The sequence below is a fragment of the Anguilla rostrata genome, chromosome 12 (assembly GCF_018555375.3).
Source record: "Anguilla rostrata isolate EN2019 chromosome 12, ASM1855537v3, whole genome shotgun sequence".
Classification (NCBI taxonomy): Eukaryota; Metazoa; Chordata; class Actinopteri; order Anguilliformes; family Anguillidae; genus Anguilla; species Anguilla rostrata.
In genome coordinates, this window is record NC_057944.1 from 18,065,455 (window position 1) to 18,084,648 (window position 19,194).

At 41.0% G+C, this 19,194-nt stretch overlaps 2 protein-coding genes across 2 annotated transcripts; both read left to right on the plus strand.

The window, feature by feature from the left end:
• Window positions 1-5,714: 5,714 nt before the first annotated feature.
• On the plus strand, window positions 5,715-10,329 carry LOC135236736 (extracellular calcium-sensing receptor-like). The gene is made up of 6 exons (XM_064303249.1): window positions 5,715-5,965; window positions 6,136-6,427; window positions 6,599-7,414; window positions 7,639-7,866; window positions 8,610-8,733; window positions 8,952-10,329. The coding sequence occupies exons 1-6, from the start codon at window positions 5,733-5,735 to the stop codon at window positions 9,857-9,859; spliced, it is 2,601 nt and encodes an 866-aa protein (XP_064159319.1). The 5' UTR covers window positions 5,715-5,732; the 3' UTR covers window positions 9,860-10,329.
• A 3,460-nt stretch (window positions 10,330-13,789) lies between these two features.
• LOC135236001 (extracellular calcium-sensing receptor-like) lies at window positions 13,790-19,138 on the plus strand. The gene is made up of 6 exons (XM_064302116.1): window positions 13,790-14,000; window positions 14,123-14,408; window positions 14,610-15,425; window positions 15,524-15,751; window positions 15,959-16,082; window positions 16,848-19,138. Exons 1-6 carry the CDS (start codon window positions 13,801-13,803, stop codon window positions 17,750-17,752), a joined length of 2,559 nt encoding a protein of 852 aa, XP_064158186.1. The 5' UTR covers window positions 13,790-13,800; the 3' UTR covers window positions 17,753-19,138.
• The last annotated feature ends 56 nt before the right edge of the window (window positions 19,139-19,194 follow it).

A 19,194-nucleotide genomic window follows, 5' to 3' on the forward strand; every position in this document is an offset into this window, starting at 1 on the left:
ATTGGGAAATGATCTGATTCCAGTACTGTCGGCCTACTACAAAATAAAAAAAACTCATCTCTCATTCGGTACTAGTGCTAATAGATTATTATTATTATCTTTTAAAGATATGCTATTACAGGTTGTCTGTCAAATATATGTATTTTCAAATAGCATATATATATATATATATATATATATATATATATATATATATATACCGTGCCTTCGGAAATTATTCAGACCCCTTCACTTTTTACACATTTTGTAATGTTACAGACTTATTATAAAATGGATTAAATTCCCCTTCCTGGACTGTGGCCTTGTCATGGCAGAAGGGCTTGCGAGGTTTTATGATCCCTGGAGCTATGTTGTCAGGGGTTTTACATGTCCCCTTGGTAGGGTCTCCCAAGGTGAACAGGTCTGGGGTGAGGACCCAGACAAACATGATCCAATAGACCCCCATCTATGGTAAACAAATACAAAACTAAGTTTACCCTGCCCGGAATAGGGTTACCAGGACCCATCCCTGGAGCCAAGCCTGGGGGTGGTATCCGCAGACGAATGCCTGGTGGCCGGGCAGCCCACGTATCTCAGCCGGGCCCATCACCCGCAAGATTTAGGGTAGGGGTCGGGTGCAATGCCTGTCGGACAGGGGGCAAGAACAGGGTAGATCAATGCATCATCTGCCCAGACAATGAAAACTGATTCATGGCACGTGGAACGCTACCTCTCTGGTGGTGAAAGAACCGGAGTTGGTGTGAGACTGAGAAGTACCAACTAGATATAGTTGGACTCACCACTACACACAGTGTCAGCTCTGGAATCAAACTCCTGGATAGGGGGTGGTCTCTCTCCTACTCGGGAGTTGTTCAGGGTGAGAGGCACCAGGCGGGAGTGGGGATACTCACAAGTCCCCAGCTGGTGGCCACTCAGTTGGTGTTTACTGCAGTGGACAAGAGGGTCGCCTTGATGCGACTGCGTATGACAGAAAGGAAAACTCTGACTGTTATTTGCGCTTATACCTCTAATAGCAGTTCAGAGTATTCCGCCTTCTTGGAGAAGGTGGGAGGGGTGCTGGAAGAGGCCCCACCTACTGACTCTATTGTCCTACTGGGAGACTTCAATGCTCACGTTGGCAATGACTGGGAAACTTGGAGTGGTATGATTGGGAGGAATGGCCTCTCTGATCTGAACCCAAGCAGTGTCACGTTATTGCACTTCTGTGCTAGTCATGCTTTGTCCATAATGAACACTATGTTCGAACACAAGGATGTTCATAAGTGTACATGGTACCAGAACACCTTGGGCCAGAGTTCGATGATCAAATGTGTAGTTGTTTCATCAGACCTGCGACTATTTGTTTTGGACACTTGGGTGAAGAGAGGAGCAGAGCTGTCAACTGATCACTATCTGGTGGTGAGTTGGATCTGATGGTGGGGGAAGCTGCCAGACAGACCAGGTAGACCTAAACATGTAGTGAGGTTCTGCTGGGAACGCCTGGCAGAAGACTCCATCTGGAATGATTTCAACTCTTACCTCCGAGAGAGCTTTTCCCGTATCCCGGAGGAGGTTGGGGACATGGAGTCTGAATGGACCCTGTTCAAAACCTTTATTGTCGAAGCTGCTGCTAGACGTTGTGGTCAAAAGCTGGTCGGTGCATATCCAGGCGGAAACCCAAGGACCCGTTAGTGGACTCCAGCAGTGAGGGAGGCTGTCAAGCTGAAGAAAGAGGTATTCCAGGTCTGGTTGGCACTGGGAACCTCTGATTCAGCAGACAGGTACCGGCATGCGAAAAAGGTCGCAGCTGCGGCAGTGGCAGAAGCAACAGTCAGGGCATGGGAGGAGTTTGGAGAGGTCTTAGAGAAGGACTTTCGGTCGGCCCTAAAATGTTTCCGGAAAACCTATCGGCACCTCATGAGGGGAAAGCGGAACACCATTCAGGTTGTTGTTAGCAGGAATGGTGAAACTCTGACCTCAACTGGGGATATTGTTGAAAGGAACACTTTGAGGACCTCCTGAATCCGACAGACACGCCCTCCTTTTTGGAGGCAGAGCTGGAGCAATCAGGGGGATCAGAGTCCATCTCTGTGGCAGAAGTCACTGGGGTGGTTGGAGAGCTCCTCAGTGGCAGAGCACCAGGGGTGGATGAGATTTGTCTGGAAATGTTGAAGACCCCATTTTTAAGAAGGGGGACCGGAGGGTGTGTTCCCGTTATTGGGGAATCAAACTCCTCAGCCTCACTGGGAAAGTCTATGCCAAGGTGCTGGAAAGGAGGCTTTAGCCAATAGTTGAACCTCAGATTCAGGAGGAACAATGCGGGTTTTGTCTAGGTCGCAGAAGAACAACCAGCTTTTTACCCTCTCACAGATATTTTAGGGGGCATAGGAGTTTGCTTATTCACTCTACATGTGTTTTGTGGATTTGAAGAATGTCTATAACCGTTTGCCTCAGGGTATCTTGTGGGAGGTGCTGCGGGAGTATAGGGTGCCAGAGTCACTGTTGCATGCCATCTGGTGCCTGTATACTTGGAGCGAAAGCTGTGTTCGCATTCTGGACATTAAGTCAAGCTCGTTTAAAGTGGGTGTTAGACTTTGCCAAGGGTGCGCTTTGTCTCCCCTCCTGTTTGTGGTATTCATGGACAGGATTTCAAGGTGCAGTCGAGGTATGGAGTGTGTCCAGTTTGGGACAATGGAGTGGCATCTCTGCTGTTTGCAGTTTACATCGTTCTCTTGGCCTCATCATACTGTGACCTTCGATGCGCACTAGAGCAGTTTGCAGCTGAGTGTGATGCGGTCGAGATGAGGATCAGCACCTCCAAGTCTGAGACTAAGGTCCTCTCCCAGAAAAATATGGTTTGCCCTCTTCAAGTAAGGGAGAACTGCCCCAGGTGGAGGAGTTCAAGTATCTCGGGGTCTCATTCACGAGTGAAGGAAAAATGGATTCGGAGATCAACTGTCGTCTAGGTGCAGAGGCCGCAGTAATGTGGGAATTGTATCGGACAGTGGTGGTGAAGAAGGAACTGAGCCGAAAGGCAAAGCTCTCGATTTATCAGTTGACCTTCGTCCCTACTCTCACCTATAGTCATGAGCTATTGGTAGTGACCGAAAGAATGAGATCGCGAATACAAGCGGCTGAAATGGGGTTTCTCTGTAGGGTGGCAGGGCTTACTCTCCTTGACATCAAGGAGAGTAAGCCCTGCCTCTCCGCAAGGACCTCAAAGTATAACCGCTGCTCCTCCACATTGAAAGGAGTCAGTTGAGATGGTTCAGGCATCTGATAAGGATACCTTCTGGGCGCCTCCCTCTGGAGGTGTTCCAGGCTCAGCCACCGGGGAGGAGACCCAAGGGTAGACCTAGGACACGCTGGAGGGATTATATCCAAAGGTTAGTCTGGGTACTGCCTGGGGATCCACCAGGATGAGTTAGCAGAAGTCGCTGAGGAGAGGGATGTCTGGGCTGCTCTGCTTGCCCCATTGCCACCACGACCCTGAATTGAACTAAGCGTGGATGGATGTAATAAATTCATTTTTATTGTCATCAATCTATTCACAATAACCCATAATGACAAAGTGAAAACAGGTTTTTAGAATTTTTTGCAAATTTATTAAAAATAAAAAACTGAGATATCACATTTACATAAGAATTCAGACTCTTTGCTATGACACTCAGAACTGAGCTCAGGTGCATCCTGGTTCCATTGATCACACTTCAGATGTGTCTACAACTTGATTGGAGTCCACCTGTGGTAAATTCAATTGATTGGACATGATTTGGAAAGGCACACACTTGTCTATATAAGGTCCCACAGTGCGTCAGAGCAAAAACCAAGCTATGAAGTCCAAGGAAATGTCATTAGACCTCCAAGACAGGATTGTGTCAATTTTGTGTCAAATTTCTGCAGCATTGAAGGTCCCGAAGAACACAGTGGCCTCCATCATTCTTAAATGGAAGAAGATTGGAACCACCAGGACTCTTCCTAGCGCTGGCCGCTCGGCCAAGCTGAGCAATTGGGGGAGAAGGGCCTTTGTCAGGGAAGTGACCAAGAACCTGATAGTCACTCTGGCAGAGCTCCAGAGTTCCTCTGTGGAGAAGGGAGAATCTTCCAGAAGGACAACCATCTCTGCAGCACTCTACCAATCAGGCCTTTATGGTAGAGTGGCCAGATGGAAGCCACTCCACAGTAAAAGGCACATGACAGCCCACTTAGAGTTTGAGCTCTCTGATCACAATGCCAAGAGTCACGTCTAGAGGTAACCAGGCACCGTTCATCACTTACGGTGAAGCATGGTGGTGGCAGCATAATGCTGTGGGGATGTTTTTCAGCGGCAGGAACTGGGAGACGAGTCAGGATCGAGGGAAAGATGAACGAAGCAAAGTACAGAGAGATCCTTGATGAAAACCAGCACCAGAGCGCTCAGGACCTCAGAATGGGGTGAAGGTTCACCTTTTAACAGGACAATGACGCCAAGCACACAGCCAAGACAATGCAGGAGTGGCTTCAGGACAAGTCTGTGAATGTCCTTGAGTGGCCCAGCCAGAGCCTGGACTTGAACCTGATCGAACATCTCAAGAGAGACCTGAAAATAGCTGTGCAGCAACCCTCTCCATCCAACCTGACAGAGCTTGAGAGGATCTGCAGAGAAGAATGGGAGAAATACCCCAAATACAGGTGTGCCAAGCTTGTACTGTCATACCCAAGAAGACAATAATGGCAGTAATCGCTGTCAAAGGTGCCTCAACAAAGTACTAAATAAAGGGTCTGAATACTTATGTAAATGTGATATTTCAGTTTTTTATTTTAAACAATTTGCAAAAATTTCTAAAAACCTGTTTTCACTTTGTCATTATGGGGTATTGTGTGTAGATTGATGAAAATAAAAATTAATTAAATCAATTTTATAAAAAGGCTTTAACGTAACAAAATGTGAAAAACGTGAAGGGGTCTGAATACTTTCTGAAGGCACTGTATATATATATATATATGAAAACAGACTAGCTATCCATCCATAACTTGGACTTAGAATGATGCCAGTGTGTTACATGTACACTTTAAAGCATTCATAGGCAAAATATACATGTAATGAATAAATGTATAGTGTACACATCTGAGAGTGTTTCCTACAATTTTTCTATCAATATTTCAGAGTAACTACAGTAGTGTAGGTGGTTCTTGTGTGTATAAAGAAGAGATACGTATGTTGTATCAGCTGAATACATGGGAAACTAGCTCTTCTTCAGGGAATTTTTGGAAACATACTCCTGTTCACACCATCTCTCATGCCATGCCATGATTTTTGCAAGTGCATGCAATTAATCATTTAAATAAGAAAAAAATGATGATTGAGTCCAGGTCTTTGTCTTATTTGTATAGTCGACCCAAAATAAATCATTTTCCATTCCATTTGTTTTGTTGCATTCCTCATACCACACCTAAGAAATTACCCTGGGATTGTTTTAGACAGGAAGATGTATCATCTCTGCTCTGAAAACACTGACTGCAATATTTCATCAGATAATTCGATGAAATGGAGAAGGCTGGAGAGTAATACACTAACGTATGCAACAAATTTCACCCTGTTAACGTTCTCAGTTAAGGGATATTGGCACCTCCTTCATCTGAAGCCTGACGGTAATCCAAGTGCACCACTGAGGATTGTTGTCCTGGTAACACATACTACATAAATATGAACCAATAATGCAGAATTCCAGATTGAGCACATACAAATTCAAATCAACTACAGAAGATCAGACATGCCGCATGTAATGGAACAGAAAGAAAATTGGTTGGCAACGTTGCTCATGCTGCTGGTGGCTGCTTTAGCAGGAGCAAATGACCCGTTGTGTAAACTACTTGGGAAGCCAGAATATCCCCACTTATCAAAGGACGGTGATATCATCATCGGAGCAATTTTCTCATTCCATAGCAGCTGGATAGACAGGAATCTCTCCTACACAAACGCACCTCAACCTCTCCAGTGCACCAGGTAAGTTACACTCATGAAGTAATGAACAGTTCCAGTGTGGAGGTGAAATGAACTAAAAGATTATAAGATTTTACTTTTTTTCATTTTATCTTAGATAATATCTAAAAGTTTTGTTTACAATTAAATGAAACTTACTAATGTACAACTTGTGTTTATCATGTTTAACCTAGTTTAAATCTGAGAGAATTCCAGTATGCCCAGACAATGATCTTTGCCATTGAGGAGATCAACAACAGTACAGATTTGCTACCCGGCATATCTCTTGGCTACAAGATGTATGACTCCTGTGGCTCTTCTGCAACTGCTGGAAAGGCAGGACTTGCACTGACAAATGGATATCAGGATTCAGCCTCAGCTGCTCCCTGCTCGGAAAGAGCTGCAGTTCAGGCAATCCTTGGAGAGACTTCCTCTTCACCTACAATCGCCATATCTACATCCATTGGACCATTTCACATTCCTTTGGTAGGCAAGTAAAATCATTTAACATCACAAATAATAAAAGAATTAAACAAATCTAAAACTAAAAAAAGTAAAATATTAATCAGCGCTGATACTGTATCACTGATACTGATACTGTATTGGCATAGCTGCTTCAAAAAAGTGTTAGTTAAAGGTTCATCAATCTCTTTACAGATCAGCCACTTTGCTACATGTGCATGTCTCAGTGACAAAACCAAATATCCATCATTTCTCAGAACCATTCCCAGTGATTATTACCAGAGTAGAGCTCTGGCTCAGCTGGTGAAGCACTTTGGCTGGACCTGGGTTGGGGCAATTAGATCGGATGATGACTATGGATTCAATGGCATGACTGCATTTATCAAAGCTGCCCAACAACAGGGGGTCTGCGTTGAGTATTCAGAGCCCGTTTTCAGAACCTATTCTAAAGAGAAACTTTTGAGAGTTATAGAAATTATAAAGCAGTCCAGCTCTAAGGTAATTGTGGCATTCCTCTCTCACATGGACATGGACGTACTGCTCCATGAACTAGCCCTCCACAATGTCACAGGCTACCAGTGGGTTGGCAGCGAATCCTGGATCTCTGATTCCTACATTGCCAAAGTGGAGGGTCACTATGTCCTCAGTGGAGCAATAGGCGTCTCAATTCCAAAAGCAAATGTTACAGGTTTAAAGGATGTCCTCTTGGATGTTCGACCACTGAATTCATCTGGCAGTGCTATTTTCACTGAGTTCTGGGAAACCCTGTTCAGTTGCAAATTTCCCAGTGGCAGTACTTCAAAAAATGTCAAAGAGTGCACAGGTACAGAGGACTTGAGTGGAGTAGATAATATATACACTGATTTATCCCTAATGCAAATTTTTAATAATGTCTACAAGGGAGTCTATGCAGTGGCCCACACACTCCAAAATATTTTGACCTGCAGCAATAATGCTCATCTGTCCAACAGAAATATATGTCTCAACAATGAACAACTGACACCAGTGAAGGTATGTACTGTTAAAAATGTATAATTTGATTAAAATACATTTCATTTTACTATGTTAACTTCATTTCATTATGTTAATGTAAAATGTCTTCATGATCCTAAAATTATGCATACAATCATCATACCTTTGATTTTACCTTATTTTTTAGATTTGATTACCTGTTTTTGAGAGAATGTTTAGCATTCATAATTCATATTAGTTAAATCTGGGTGCTTTATCTACAGTTTCTACAGCATTTGAAAAAAGTGCGTTTTAAAACCAAGGAGGGTGAAGAGGTTTATTTTGATGAGAACGGAGATCCACCTGCAAAGTATGAGTTGGTTAACTGGCAGGAGAACAGCCAAGGCCAGATTGCATTAGTGACTATTGGACTTTATGATGAATCTTTACCTATGGAGAAACACTTAACGCTGACCAATGTGTCAATTGTGTGGGCACAAAATGCAAAACAGGTGTGTTGAATAAATTAAAAAATTTGAACCAAAAAATATTGGTTTTATAATTTGCATAGTAAAACAAATGTATTGTTTTGTCAAAACAAACAGAATAAAAAATACCCTATATCAGTAATACTACTTCATTTTTCAATGATGTAGCTCAACATTTTTATTAATGTCTTTCGGGAGTTTAATACCTTACTACCTCTCACCTAAAACAACTAAGCCCATGGGAATATGTAATAATCAGCCATTAGATGAAATAAATGTGAAAAATGTTTGCTCCACTGGACACAGAACAGAAGGCTCATGTATGAATTTGTGGCCATGGCTAGAAAAGGAGCTACGCTATTTCTACAGTAGGGATGTTCTGTCCGGACTGCATTTGGTTTGGCTCATTTCAGCAAACAGGAGTGTGTGCAGCTGAAACTTCACAGTGCCCATTTTCCTGTGCACTGACTCTTCTTACTAAATGTACTGTTGCAGAATCTCGCTGCAAAACAAGCTGTTGATACAGGTTACCAATGCTTAAATTAATAGTTCATGGGTGTTTAATTAAAAAAATTACTTTAACTAAATATGGGTTTAGAATATGAGCCTTTTCCCTGTTTTGAAATACAATGTTTTAATATGGTGCATTTTTTTAATCTCTCCCCTGAAAAATCCACCAAATGTTAACATTAATGTTGATTCATTTTCATGGAAATTAGTATTGACATTAAAATACATACTTCAATATACTGTCATCTGTACTGCAGGTGCCTGTGTCAGTGTGCAGTGAGAGCTGTCCCCCAGGCACCCGGAAGGCCATGCAGAGAGGAAGGCCTGTCTGCTGCTATGACTGTGTCCCCTGTGCTGAGGGAGAAATGAGCAATGTTACAGGTGATTATGTATTGCACAGCTTGTAAATGTGGTGAAACTGATTTAAAAATCCAGACACCGGATTTGATCAACATTTTTAGTTCACTTATAAAAACCTCTGTTTTCCACAATGTTTTCTATAGTTTTAAAATTGATGTTTTCACAAAATCCATCACAATAATGATCAGTACCATCATATTGCTCCCTGCTAATGCTCAGATTCTTTATTTTCTTTTTAGATTCTATTGAGTGTGTGCAGTGCCATTCAGACTATTGGTCAAGCAAGAAGAGAGATGAATGCCTCTTGAAGGAAACAGAATATTTATCCTATCATGAAATTATGGGAATATTGCTTGCATCAATCTCTTTACTTGGGACATGCACAACCAGTATTGTGGTGATCATTTTCTTCAGATACAGACACACCCCCATTGTGAAAGCCAACAACTCAGAGCTGAGCTTCCTGCTGCTCTTTTCATTGAAACTGTGTTTCCTTTGCTCTCTTACCTTCATCGGCCGGCCCTCTGAGTGGTCCTGTATGCTGCGCCACACTGCGTTTGGGATCACCTTCGTCCTCTGCATCTCTTGTGTTCTGGGGAAAACAATAGTGGTGTTAATGGCCTTCAGGGCTACACTTCCAGGCAGTAATGTCATGAAGTGGTTTGGGCCTCTGCAGCAGAGACTGAGTGTTCTTGCTTTCACTCTCATACAAGTCTTAATTTGTGTGCTTTGGTTAACAATATCCCCTCCTTTCCCCAACAAGAACATGAAGCACTACAAAGAAAAGATCATTCTAGAATGTGATGTAGGATCAGCCGTGGGGTTCTGGGCAGTACTGGGTTATATTGGGCTCCTCTCTATATTGTGCTTCGTTTTAGCTTTTCTGGCTCGTAAGCTCCCTGACAACTTCAATGAAGCCAAGTACATCACATTCAGCATGCTCATATTCTGTGCAGTCTGGATCACCTTTATACCAGCTTATGTCAGCTCACCTGGAAAGTTCACAGTAGCTGTGGAGATCTTTGCTATTTTAGCTTCAAGTTTTGGAATGCTCTTCTGTATCTTCATACCAAAGTGTTATATTATCTTACTAAAACCAGAGAAAAACAACAAAAAGAACTTAATGGGTAAAATGCTATCTCAGTGAAACTGTCAAAATATGTATAGCTGTCTCTCACAGATCATTGCACCTAGGGCTTTCATATGTTTTAATTAACAATCTTTCAGCAATAGCTGGTTTTCTGCCTTGATTGCCATATTTTAAATAAATTTGTCCAAATCTGTATGCACATTTTCCAGGCACTGCCAAGCATTAATCTCTGTTGTTTGCACACAAGTACTGGCTTTAGGAGGGAGGAGGATGCACATCAGTACATCAGATGAAACCCTCAAGTTTTATTGAGAACTGAGCTGCAGAGCTGTGAAGAATATTGTTAAAAATGCTTAAATGACTGATCAGCTTGGAATTCCTGCTTTGCATGTGGTTATAGGGCTGTGCAGGTCTATTCATTGCACTCATGGACTGCAGACTGAAAAGCGATACCTGCAGCATGCAATTCATGGCGTGCATAGATATTGTTTTGCATGGTTGTAATGAATGCATTCTGAAGAACTCAATAAATATATTTATGATTATGCTCTATGATCCATATCACAGTATCATGACATGATGTGTAAAACACATTATAATGCATTCATAATGCTCTATGTAATTATATTTTAATGCTTTTATGACAACCATGAATGTGTCATGAATGCTTTATCAAGATGGAGTTGAAGTGAATCATTAGCTACATGCAGGTCATATTAACACCATGAAGAGCAGAATGAAATATTTAGCAGGATAGCTTTATAGATATTGAAGCAGAATTCAACATCACATCCTGTAGAAAAATATTGCAATGCGGTCTTAAGAACTTGCCCTTTATTGTGATTTTTTATTTTTTATTCTGCATCAAACAAAAACTTCTTGCATGGTTTGACAGCTGCAGGATGCATCCTTGTTTGCAAACTTTCCACAGTTGTCAAACGACTACCCCACTTTAAGATGATCCAATGATATGATGAAATGATTTTTTGACTGAAAACATTCACTGTTTTAGCCTGGCTCCGCCTGTAACACAATTTTAAAAAATGCATCCTGGGGTGGTTAGAGTAGGCGTGTCCATTCATTTGCATACAGTATCAAATATGTATTCTATTTCTAGCCTCAAATCTTTCAGAAACATAATTTAGTGGATGGTTTAGGTGGAATAAGAAAGTTGATGAACAGGCCACCATGTTTCTCCGGTTTGAAGAACATTGGGCCGAAACCAATGTAGCCAATCAGGTGCCAGCACAGTTTTAACCCCTTTGTGCAAGTCCCCTAGTGGCCTGCACACCGGCATGAAGAGATGGCTGAACTAGAGCGTACATAGGAACTGGAGAGGGTAGGAGTGGCCAGTCAGTGAAGCCAAGGAAGTATCGGGAAATGACCTCTACTGCGCACGTTCACTGTTGAGGGCAAAACAGCTTGCTGTTGAAATCCGAGGTGATTTAACAACCAAAGAAAATCTCATCGGTCCATTTTATGTGATCATAAATTTCATTATGTGCAGCAGTTTCTGAACCAATGGTTGTTTCGGTTCAGAAGTCTTGGGAAAATATTTAGTAAAATGTACATATTTCATTACATAATGCATATTTTTTCAATGTGCTTTTCATATCAAATGTGACGGTCATCAATTTTCAAAATGCCATCGGGGAAGTATTAATTTGCCTGCAATAGTCTGATATTCTCCATTCACTTTAATGGGGATCCCAATGTTTTGCCCTCAACAACAAATACATGCCAGTACAAGCTTATTTATTTCCAGGGCTTCACAGCTTAGGTTGGCTGAGGGTGTGCATTCCTGTCTAGTTAAATATTTATGTCTATGTGCTGAACTCAGACATCGAGCAACTATGCCGAATACGGAGTTTGTGAGTGTCACTATTGTCTCGTACGTCATCCATTTAGCAGGCACCCCCTCCCTGCAGTCTCTTCTGCAACTATACCCCCCAGGTATGATGCACTGAACAATAGCATCCATCTGAGAGTTCAAAAAAATATTCTTTCACCACTAAAGATTTGTATTCCGTCATAGCAACAAAATAACCCAAAAATAGCCCTAATGCCAATACAGTGAAAAGGCTGCTCACTGAATAACAAAATAAACAAGACAAGTTTTTAAAAACTTATACCATGTCATTCTACTGTCAATATCAGGGACTAAATATGGAATAAATATACAATCTTACCATTGGTTTCACGCATAATGATGTCCCTTTCGAGGCTGTGTGGTTATATATTGTCTTGGACTATCCATTAGTTAAAAATATGTTCATTTGTGATGCCTGGGTACCGTCCAAAATAGTTTTGCATAATACCACACTTGCTGTTTATGATGTTGTTGCCCTTTGTAGTACAATTTGGCTTGGTTCATGATCAATTTATCCAATAGGAGATAGTATAAGCTTTCTAACAATGTATAACATGTCTAATTTTACTTTTGGAATAACGTCTTATAGCCCAGCATAACCAAAAATGTCTCATCATCGCCACCTTATGCATTCACTCTGCGATAGCAGTAAAAGACACTGCACCCGCCAAAATGTTATCGATGAGTTTCATCACTTTTTTGGAAAATATTATTATTCCTGAGAACTTCCGAGCATGGCTAAGGCATATGTTTGCTGATACACCTAGCTGATGCTGTTTTCTTGACTGAGTCAGAAGAGGAGAATGACAGCATTGATTCTCTGTCTACTGAACACAGATACGATTTCATCATCGATATTTAAGTATTACTACTCAAAATATTACGGTTATATACGTTTTTTTTTAATTGAGTGTCTTTAAATAGGTTGGTGGTATTTTATAATCAGGATATTTCATACTGTAACATAAGCGTTCGTTGGTAGCTCAGTCATTAGCTCACTTGTGTTTGTGTTTCATGCAAAGGACCTGACGTGAAGCTGGAACACTACCAAAATGTGGTGGACAGTTGAATATTGTTTTAATGCCATCCCATCCCCATAGAAGAAAACATTACATACTGTAGAGTACAGAAAAACATACAAGTTAATGATTACACATTTGGGTATGTGTATCACATTGTGTGTCTTGGATTTTAGCTTCAACGGAGGCAAATAATTTAGTCAGGCCACAAATCTGTTTACTGGTATGTGCATCATAACCTCCCAACTGAAGGTTTGCAAGTGAAGCGTTTGAGGGTGAAGCTAAAACTGAATTGGCACGCAGCCTAGGAACCAGTTCCAGAATCAAGGGCCTTGCAGGAACTATCCGAATGTTAAGGTTTTCATATCTAATTGCAAACTAGAGGCTAGCTTTCACATGCATAGCTAATTAGCTACTTAGCTAGAGAGCTGAAATGCACTTATGTCCAAGCTCTTACTATGGTAGCTGTTTGTAGCTGGGAAGATTACAAATGCCCAAACGCTATGTTTTCATCCAACCCATAATGCATGTCTTGTGTGTTTTCTATTTATTTCAAGCTAATGCAAGCCACAAAATCCATGCAGCTAATTTTCACTCAAAGTATTACAAATCAAATTACAGTGTATATAAGCACCAGACGTGTCATCCTCAACATGTGCAGGAAAGCATGACGCAACATAAATTAATGGAAATAAAAAGTGATTCAGTTAAAGCATTTCACAATGTCAGTTAATGTGACTGCATGTATTGTGTGATTAATCTTTGTTTATCCACATATATCCAGTGCACTATTCTGAAAGAACTGACTCCTTCATTGACCAGTCAGCCCCTGAAAGGCAAATTTGAAAGAGAAAGAGTGAGAGAGAGTGCCTCTATAGGTATAATTAAAATCAGTGTGCCTCCTGTGTGGCTCAAGCCTTAGCTGGCTGTTGTTTATTCTTTTTTTCTCTGCGGAGGTGTCACTCCTGCCAGCCACACCCCCTGCCTGACCCCCATGGAGAATCACAGAAGGGGGCCTTACAGCTGTTATGCTGCATAACATATATAAAGGTAGCTGGAGGGCAGCATGTTACAAATGCACATGGAGGAGACCCGCAATGTTGCTGCTTATGCTGCTACTGGAGCTGGTCCTGAACATGCAGTGGATGCAGACGGAGGAACCCGTGTGCAAACTGCTAGGCAGAGCACAGCAGCCAGAGTTAGCCAAGGATGGGGACCTCATCATCGGGGGAATCTTTTCCTTTCGAACTGGGCAGGATGGTGCTATAGAAACCTTTCAAACAGCACCAACACCCCGGCCATGCAAAGAGTACGTACAGCGCAGCTAAATTGAATATTTATTGTACTAAAATGATTTTGTAGCGTATAACATTTTCACAAGTTCCATTTAGATCATTTGCTATCTGAATTAATGCAATAAAAAATTTTCAGTTTGAATTCCAGAGAATTACAATTTGCTCATACAATGATGTTTGCAATAGAGGAAATAAACCAAAACAGGGAAATCCTCCATAATATCTCCCTGGGATACAAGATCTACAATGATTGTGGAAGCATGGACATCCTGAGAGCTGCAATGGCTCTGGCTAATGGGCAAGAGAATGTGACCACAAACAGCTGCTCTAAGCCAAACACGGTCCATGCTATCCTAGGACACTCTGGATCAACACCAACTATGGGATTTGCACGAATTATTGGAAGATTTAAAATACCGGTGGTAAGACGCACTGTTTCTTGAGTTATTTCTAAATTGTGGTTGAATAATGTAAATAAAATAACATTTTGCAAATGAAAAATGTAGTTACAAATAATAAAAATTGTAAGATTAAAAAAACATTAAATAAAGCGATGTAAAAGTCACAGATTGATCTGTCTTAATATTTATTTATTTTGTATAATGTTTTTTTTTCAACATCAGATCAGCCACTTTGCAACATGTGCATGTTTGAGCAACAGAAAAGAGTTCCCTTCATTCTTCAGAACAATTCCCAGTGACTATCACCAGAGCAGAGCACTGGCGCAGCTGGTGAAGCACTTTGGCTGGACTTGGGTTGGGGCCATAAGCAGTGACAATGACTATGGAAACGATGGGATGGCAACCTTTGTGCAGGCAGCCCAGGAGGTGGGAGTATGTGTTGAGTACTCGGTGGCCTTTCTGATATCAGGGCCTCGCCATGCACTGCTCAGAGTCGTCGAGGTTATAAAACATTCCACCTCAAAGGTGATCATGGCCTTTATGACACACAGGGAGGTCAAGGTGCTGGTGGAAGAGCTGCAGAGACAGAACATCACGGGCCTGCAGTGGATCGGCAGTGATGCCTGGATCACTGACAATTCGCTCACTGACAGCGAGGGCTACACGGCTCTAATTGGAGCCTTGGGCTTTGTGGTCAGCAGGGCACAGATCCCTGGGCTGGGGCAGTTTCTACAGGAGGTTAATCCTTCTCAATTTCCTCACAGCACATTCCTCAGGGAATTCTGGGAAAATGTGTTCAACTGCACTTTGACTCCACATAGCTTGACTGACAGAAGGAGACTCTGCAGTGGCTCTGAGAATTTGAGAGAGGTGGAGACCCAGTTCACAGATGTTTCAGAACTGAGGTTTGCTAACAATGTGTACAAGGCTGTGTATGCAGTGGCCCACGCGCTGCACAACCTGCTCACATGTGAGCATAGCCAAGGCCCCTTCACTAATAACAGCTGCGCAAACGGCAACAGCATAAAGCCGTGGCAGGTAAGACAGGAATATTTGTTGGCACAGTATAACATGTAAACTATGGGTAAATGGCTAAAGATGATAGATTCAAATGCAGCTCTGTTTCATATTGACAGGTTTTACATTATCTGCAAACAGTGAATTTCACAACTAATTCAGGGGAGACAGTGTATTTTGACAGCAATGGAGATTCACCAGCCAGATATGAGCTCATAAATTTACAAAATGCAAAAGACAGTATCATGGAGATTGCCACAATAGGTTACTACGATGCATCACTGCCTGAAGGGCAACAATTCAAAATGAACAATGTGAGCATTGTCTGGGGTGGAGGCAGCGAACTGGTAATGCGTTCATTTGGTAAATTTAATATATGTGTTACATAAGTGGATGTTTTAGAGTTGTTTATATGTATTATAAGCATACATATGCATACATGCACAAATACATACATGGTTTCACAAATAAAAATGTGTGTAAGCTTAGTTTGTTATATTGCTTACAATTGTGACTAATATTGTGCGCTGACATAAACTTGTGTTGTTTCACAGGTGGCTGTGTCAGTGTGCAGTGAGAGTTGTCCCCCAGGCACTCGGAAGGCTGTGCAGAGAGGAAAGCCTGTCTGCTGCTACGACTGTGTGCACTGTTCTGAGGGAGAAATCAGCAATACTACAGGTATATCATCACATATTTAAAGGCAATATGGGCTCATCCCAATAATTAAATTTACCATAGTATTGCTTTAATTTAATATATGTGCAGATTCCATATGTTTTGGGACAAAGAAGTTTTTGGCTTCTTGTTGGGTTATTCTTGTTGTATACTGAATTTGTCTGAGTTTTTAATTAAAATAATACTATGGGGTCAAATATAGAATGTGATGCTTAAATGTAAAATTTAATTTATTCATCCCAATACTTGTTATAACCCAAATTTCATAAGAGTATAAATGTTCAGAAATAGTATGGGAAATTCTATACGTGCTCCTAATATTCAACCAAACTTTCAAAACCAAACTGCTTGATTATAGAGCAAAAAAAAAAAAAAAATTGCTTTGCTTTCCAAAAACTTCAAATGAGCACTATAGCTAATGAGAGTTTATATTGTTTTAGAATTGATAACATTTTTTGTGAAATGATTGTTTTATATAATGTAAACGATGAAGCATCACAGTCTCAGGTCTGTATGATACAAATTCATAAATACTTGGTATTCAGTGATCAACCCTGAATTTGGCAACCTTTACTAAAATGTTACTCAAAATCAGGACATGTAAATGCATATCATTTCCCATAAACTGGCCAAAAGGGATCCTTAATTAGAGCCTTAGTATTGGCAAATTATCTATACTGGTATAGAATGACCACATGTCCTTTGTAAAAAGAAATAACCAATGGCTAGCAGGTACATTTTCTAACAGGCTGTTGTGTTTTTATGCAGATTCTATTGATTGTGTGAAGTGCCCATTTGAATACTGGTCAAACAAAAGAGGAGATGCCTGTGTTTTGAAAGAAATTGAATTTTTATCTTTTGGAGAAGTCATGGGAATACTCTTAGTTTTCTTTTCTTTGACTGGAGTCCTTTTCACTGCAATGACAGCACTGATTTTCTACTCGAACAGGAAAACTCCCATTGTTAGGGCCAACAACTCAGAGCTGAGCTTCCTGCTGCTCTTTTCATTGAAACTGTGTTTCCTTTGCTCTCTTACCTTCATCGGCCGGCCCTCTGAGTGGTCCTGTATGCTGCGCCACACTGCGTTTGGGATCACCTTTGTCCTCTGCATCTCATGTGTTCTGGGGAAAACAATAGTGGTGTTAATGGCCTTCAGGGCTACACTTCCAGGCAGTAATGTGATGAAGTGGTTTGGGCCTCTACAGCAGAGACTGAGTGTTCTTGCTTTCACTCTCATACAAGTCCTTATTTGTGTGCTTTGGTTAACAATATCCCCTCCATTCCCCAACAAGAATACAAAACACTACAAAGAAAAGATCATTCTAGAATGTGATGTAGGATCAGCAGTGGGGTTCTGGGCTGTGCTGGGTTATATTGGACTCCTCTCTCTACTGTGCTTTGTTTTAGCTTTTCTGGCTCGTAAGCTGCCTGATAACTTCAATGAAGCCAAATTCATTACATTCAGCATGCTCATATTCTGTGCAGTCTGGATCACCTTTATACCAGCTTATGTCAGCTCACCTGGAAAGTTCACTGTAGCTGTGGAGATATTTGCTATTTTAGCTTCAAGTTTTGGACTGCTCTTCTGTATCTTTATACCAAAATGTTATATTATCTTATTAAAACCAGAAAAGAACACCAAAAAACATGTAATGGGAAAAACATCTAATTAAATCTGTCAAGTTTGGGGTATTTAAAGAGATAGGGTACAATATGAAAATTGCATTATGTGATTTGGTACGATAAGAAAAAATAAAAAGGTTAACTTTAATTTAATCGACTTAAATAAAGGAGATGTTTCACTGGTACACTGGATTATGCATGTGCGTACGTATGTCACGACCACCCTATCTGATAAGCACTGTAAATCCACTGTAGGCTACTGCTCCACTTTTTTTTAATAGTTAGATGCCAAGACTAAATGAGCTGAACAACCTGTTTTTTCATTATGTTCTGTGATGTATGTGACCATTTTCTTCTTTCTGAAAATATATATATTTTTGCCTAAGTTGAGTTAAATAAATGTACAAAGATTCAGAGTTGAACAAATCCAACCAGCTGGTTAATTAATAGTCTACTGACAACAGGCTAACAACCCTGTTCAGTTTAACCCCACAGGAGGGCTAGCAATAACAGCAAGCTAGCATGCCATATCAAAACTATGTGACCTGTCAGTTTGACTGTTTATGATTATATACATTAAAATTTCTTGACATACACACACAATACAGTAGCCAAAAAAACACTTCTGGTATAAATATTCACTTACATATAGCCAAAACAAACATTTGGCAATATCTCCCCAGATATTTATTGAACTCTCCCGCCATTCGCTGGAGACAAAGAGATGGTAATTCTGCATGTTGAACCTGACATTGGTCATTCAAGCTTGATGCATGTTCCTAAAAGTCAGTGTTACATTTGGCCCCACTCTCCCCTACATGCACATTCACTTGTATTGTTAGGCTATGGGATGCGACATTTCATGTAATATGTACTCTCAAAATACTGTAAGCGCCTAAATGTCGTAGTTTTAAACCTAGTGGCCTCAAGGCTTCAAAATTCTATTGCAGTTGGGGACTCCAATCAACCAGACTCACGTCTCCCTTTTCACCATAATTAAGCAAACATCCATTTATAAAACTAAATTGCTTTAGGCCAATGCCAGTTGGTAGACCTTGGTAGGCGAAGATATGCATGGAAAAATCTTGTTCAAGATTGTTCTTTGCGGCATAACTTTGATTGATCGGAATTGAACAACCAGGATGATGACAAGAGTGGCTGGCTGCAATTTGAATTTAAATGACTTTCACCAATGTATTTCTTTTCACCTGTACACTGCAGTGAGGTGAATAAAGGATACTGGCTTCCACTCCCAGGTGGTACTCCATGAAGGATCAAAACTTGAATAAAAGTGTACATTTGAGTTTCAGTGTGAGGGATTTACTGAATTGTTCATGTTGCTTGCCCAGTTTAGCACCTGGTTTGATGTGCGTATGTTTGCCATCTTTACCCAAATGTAGCCATATCCACAAATATTTGAAAATAAAATGTTACAACTGGTATATCTTTTGTATTGCTAATTCCCATACATGAGCAATACATGTTATTTCAA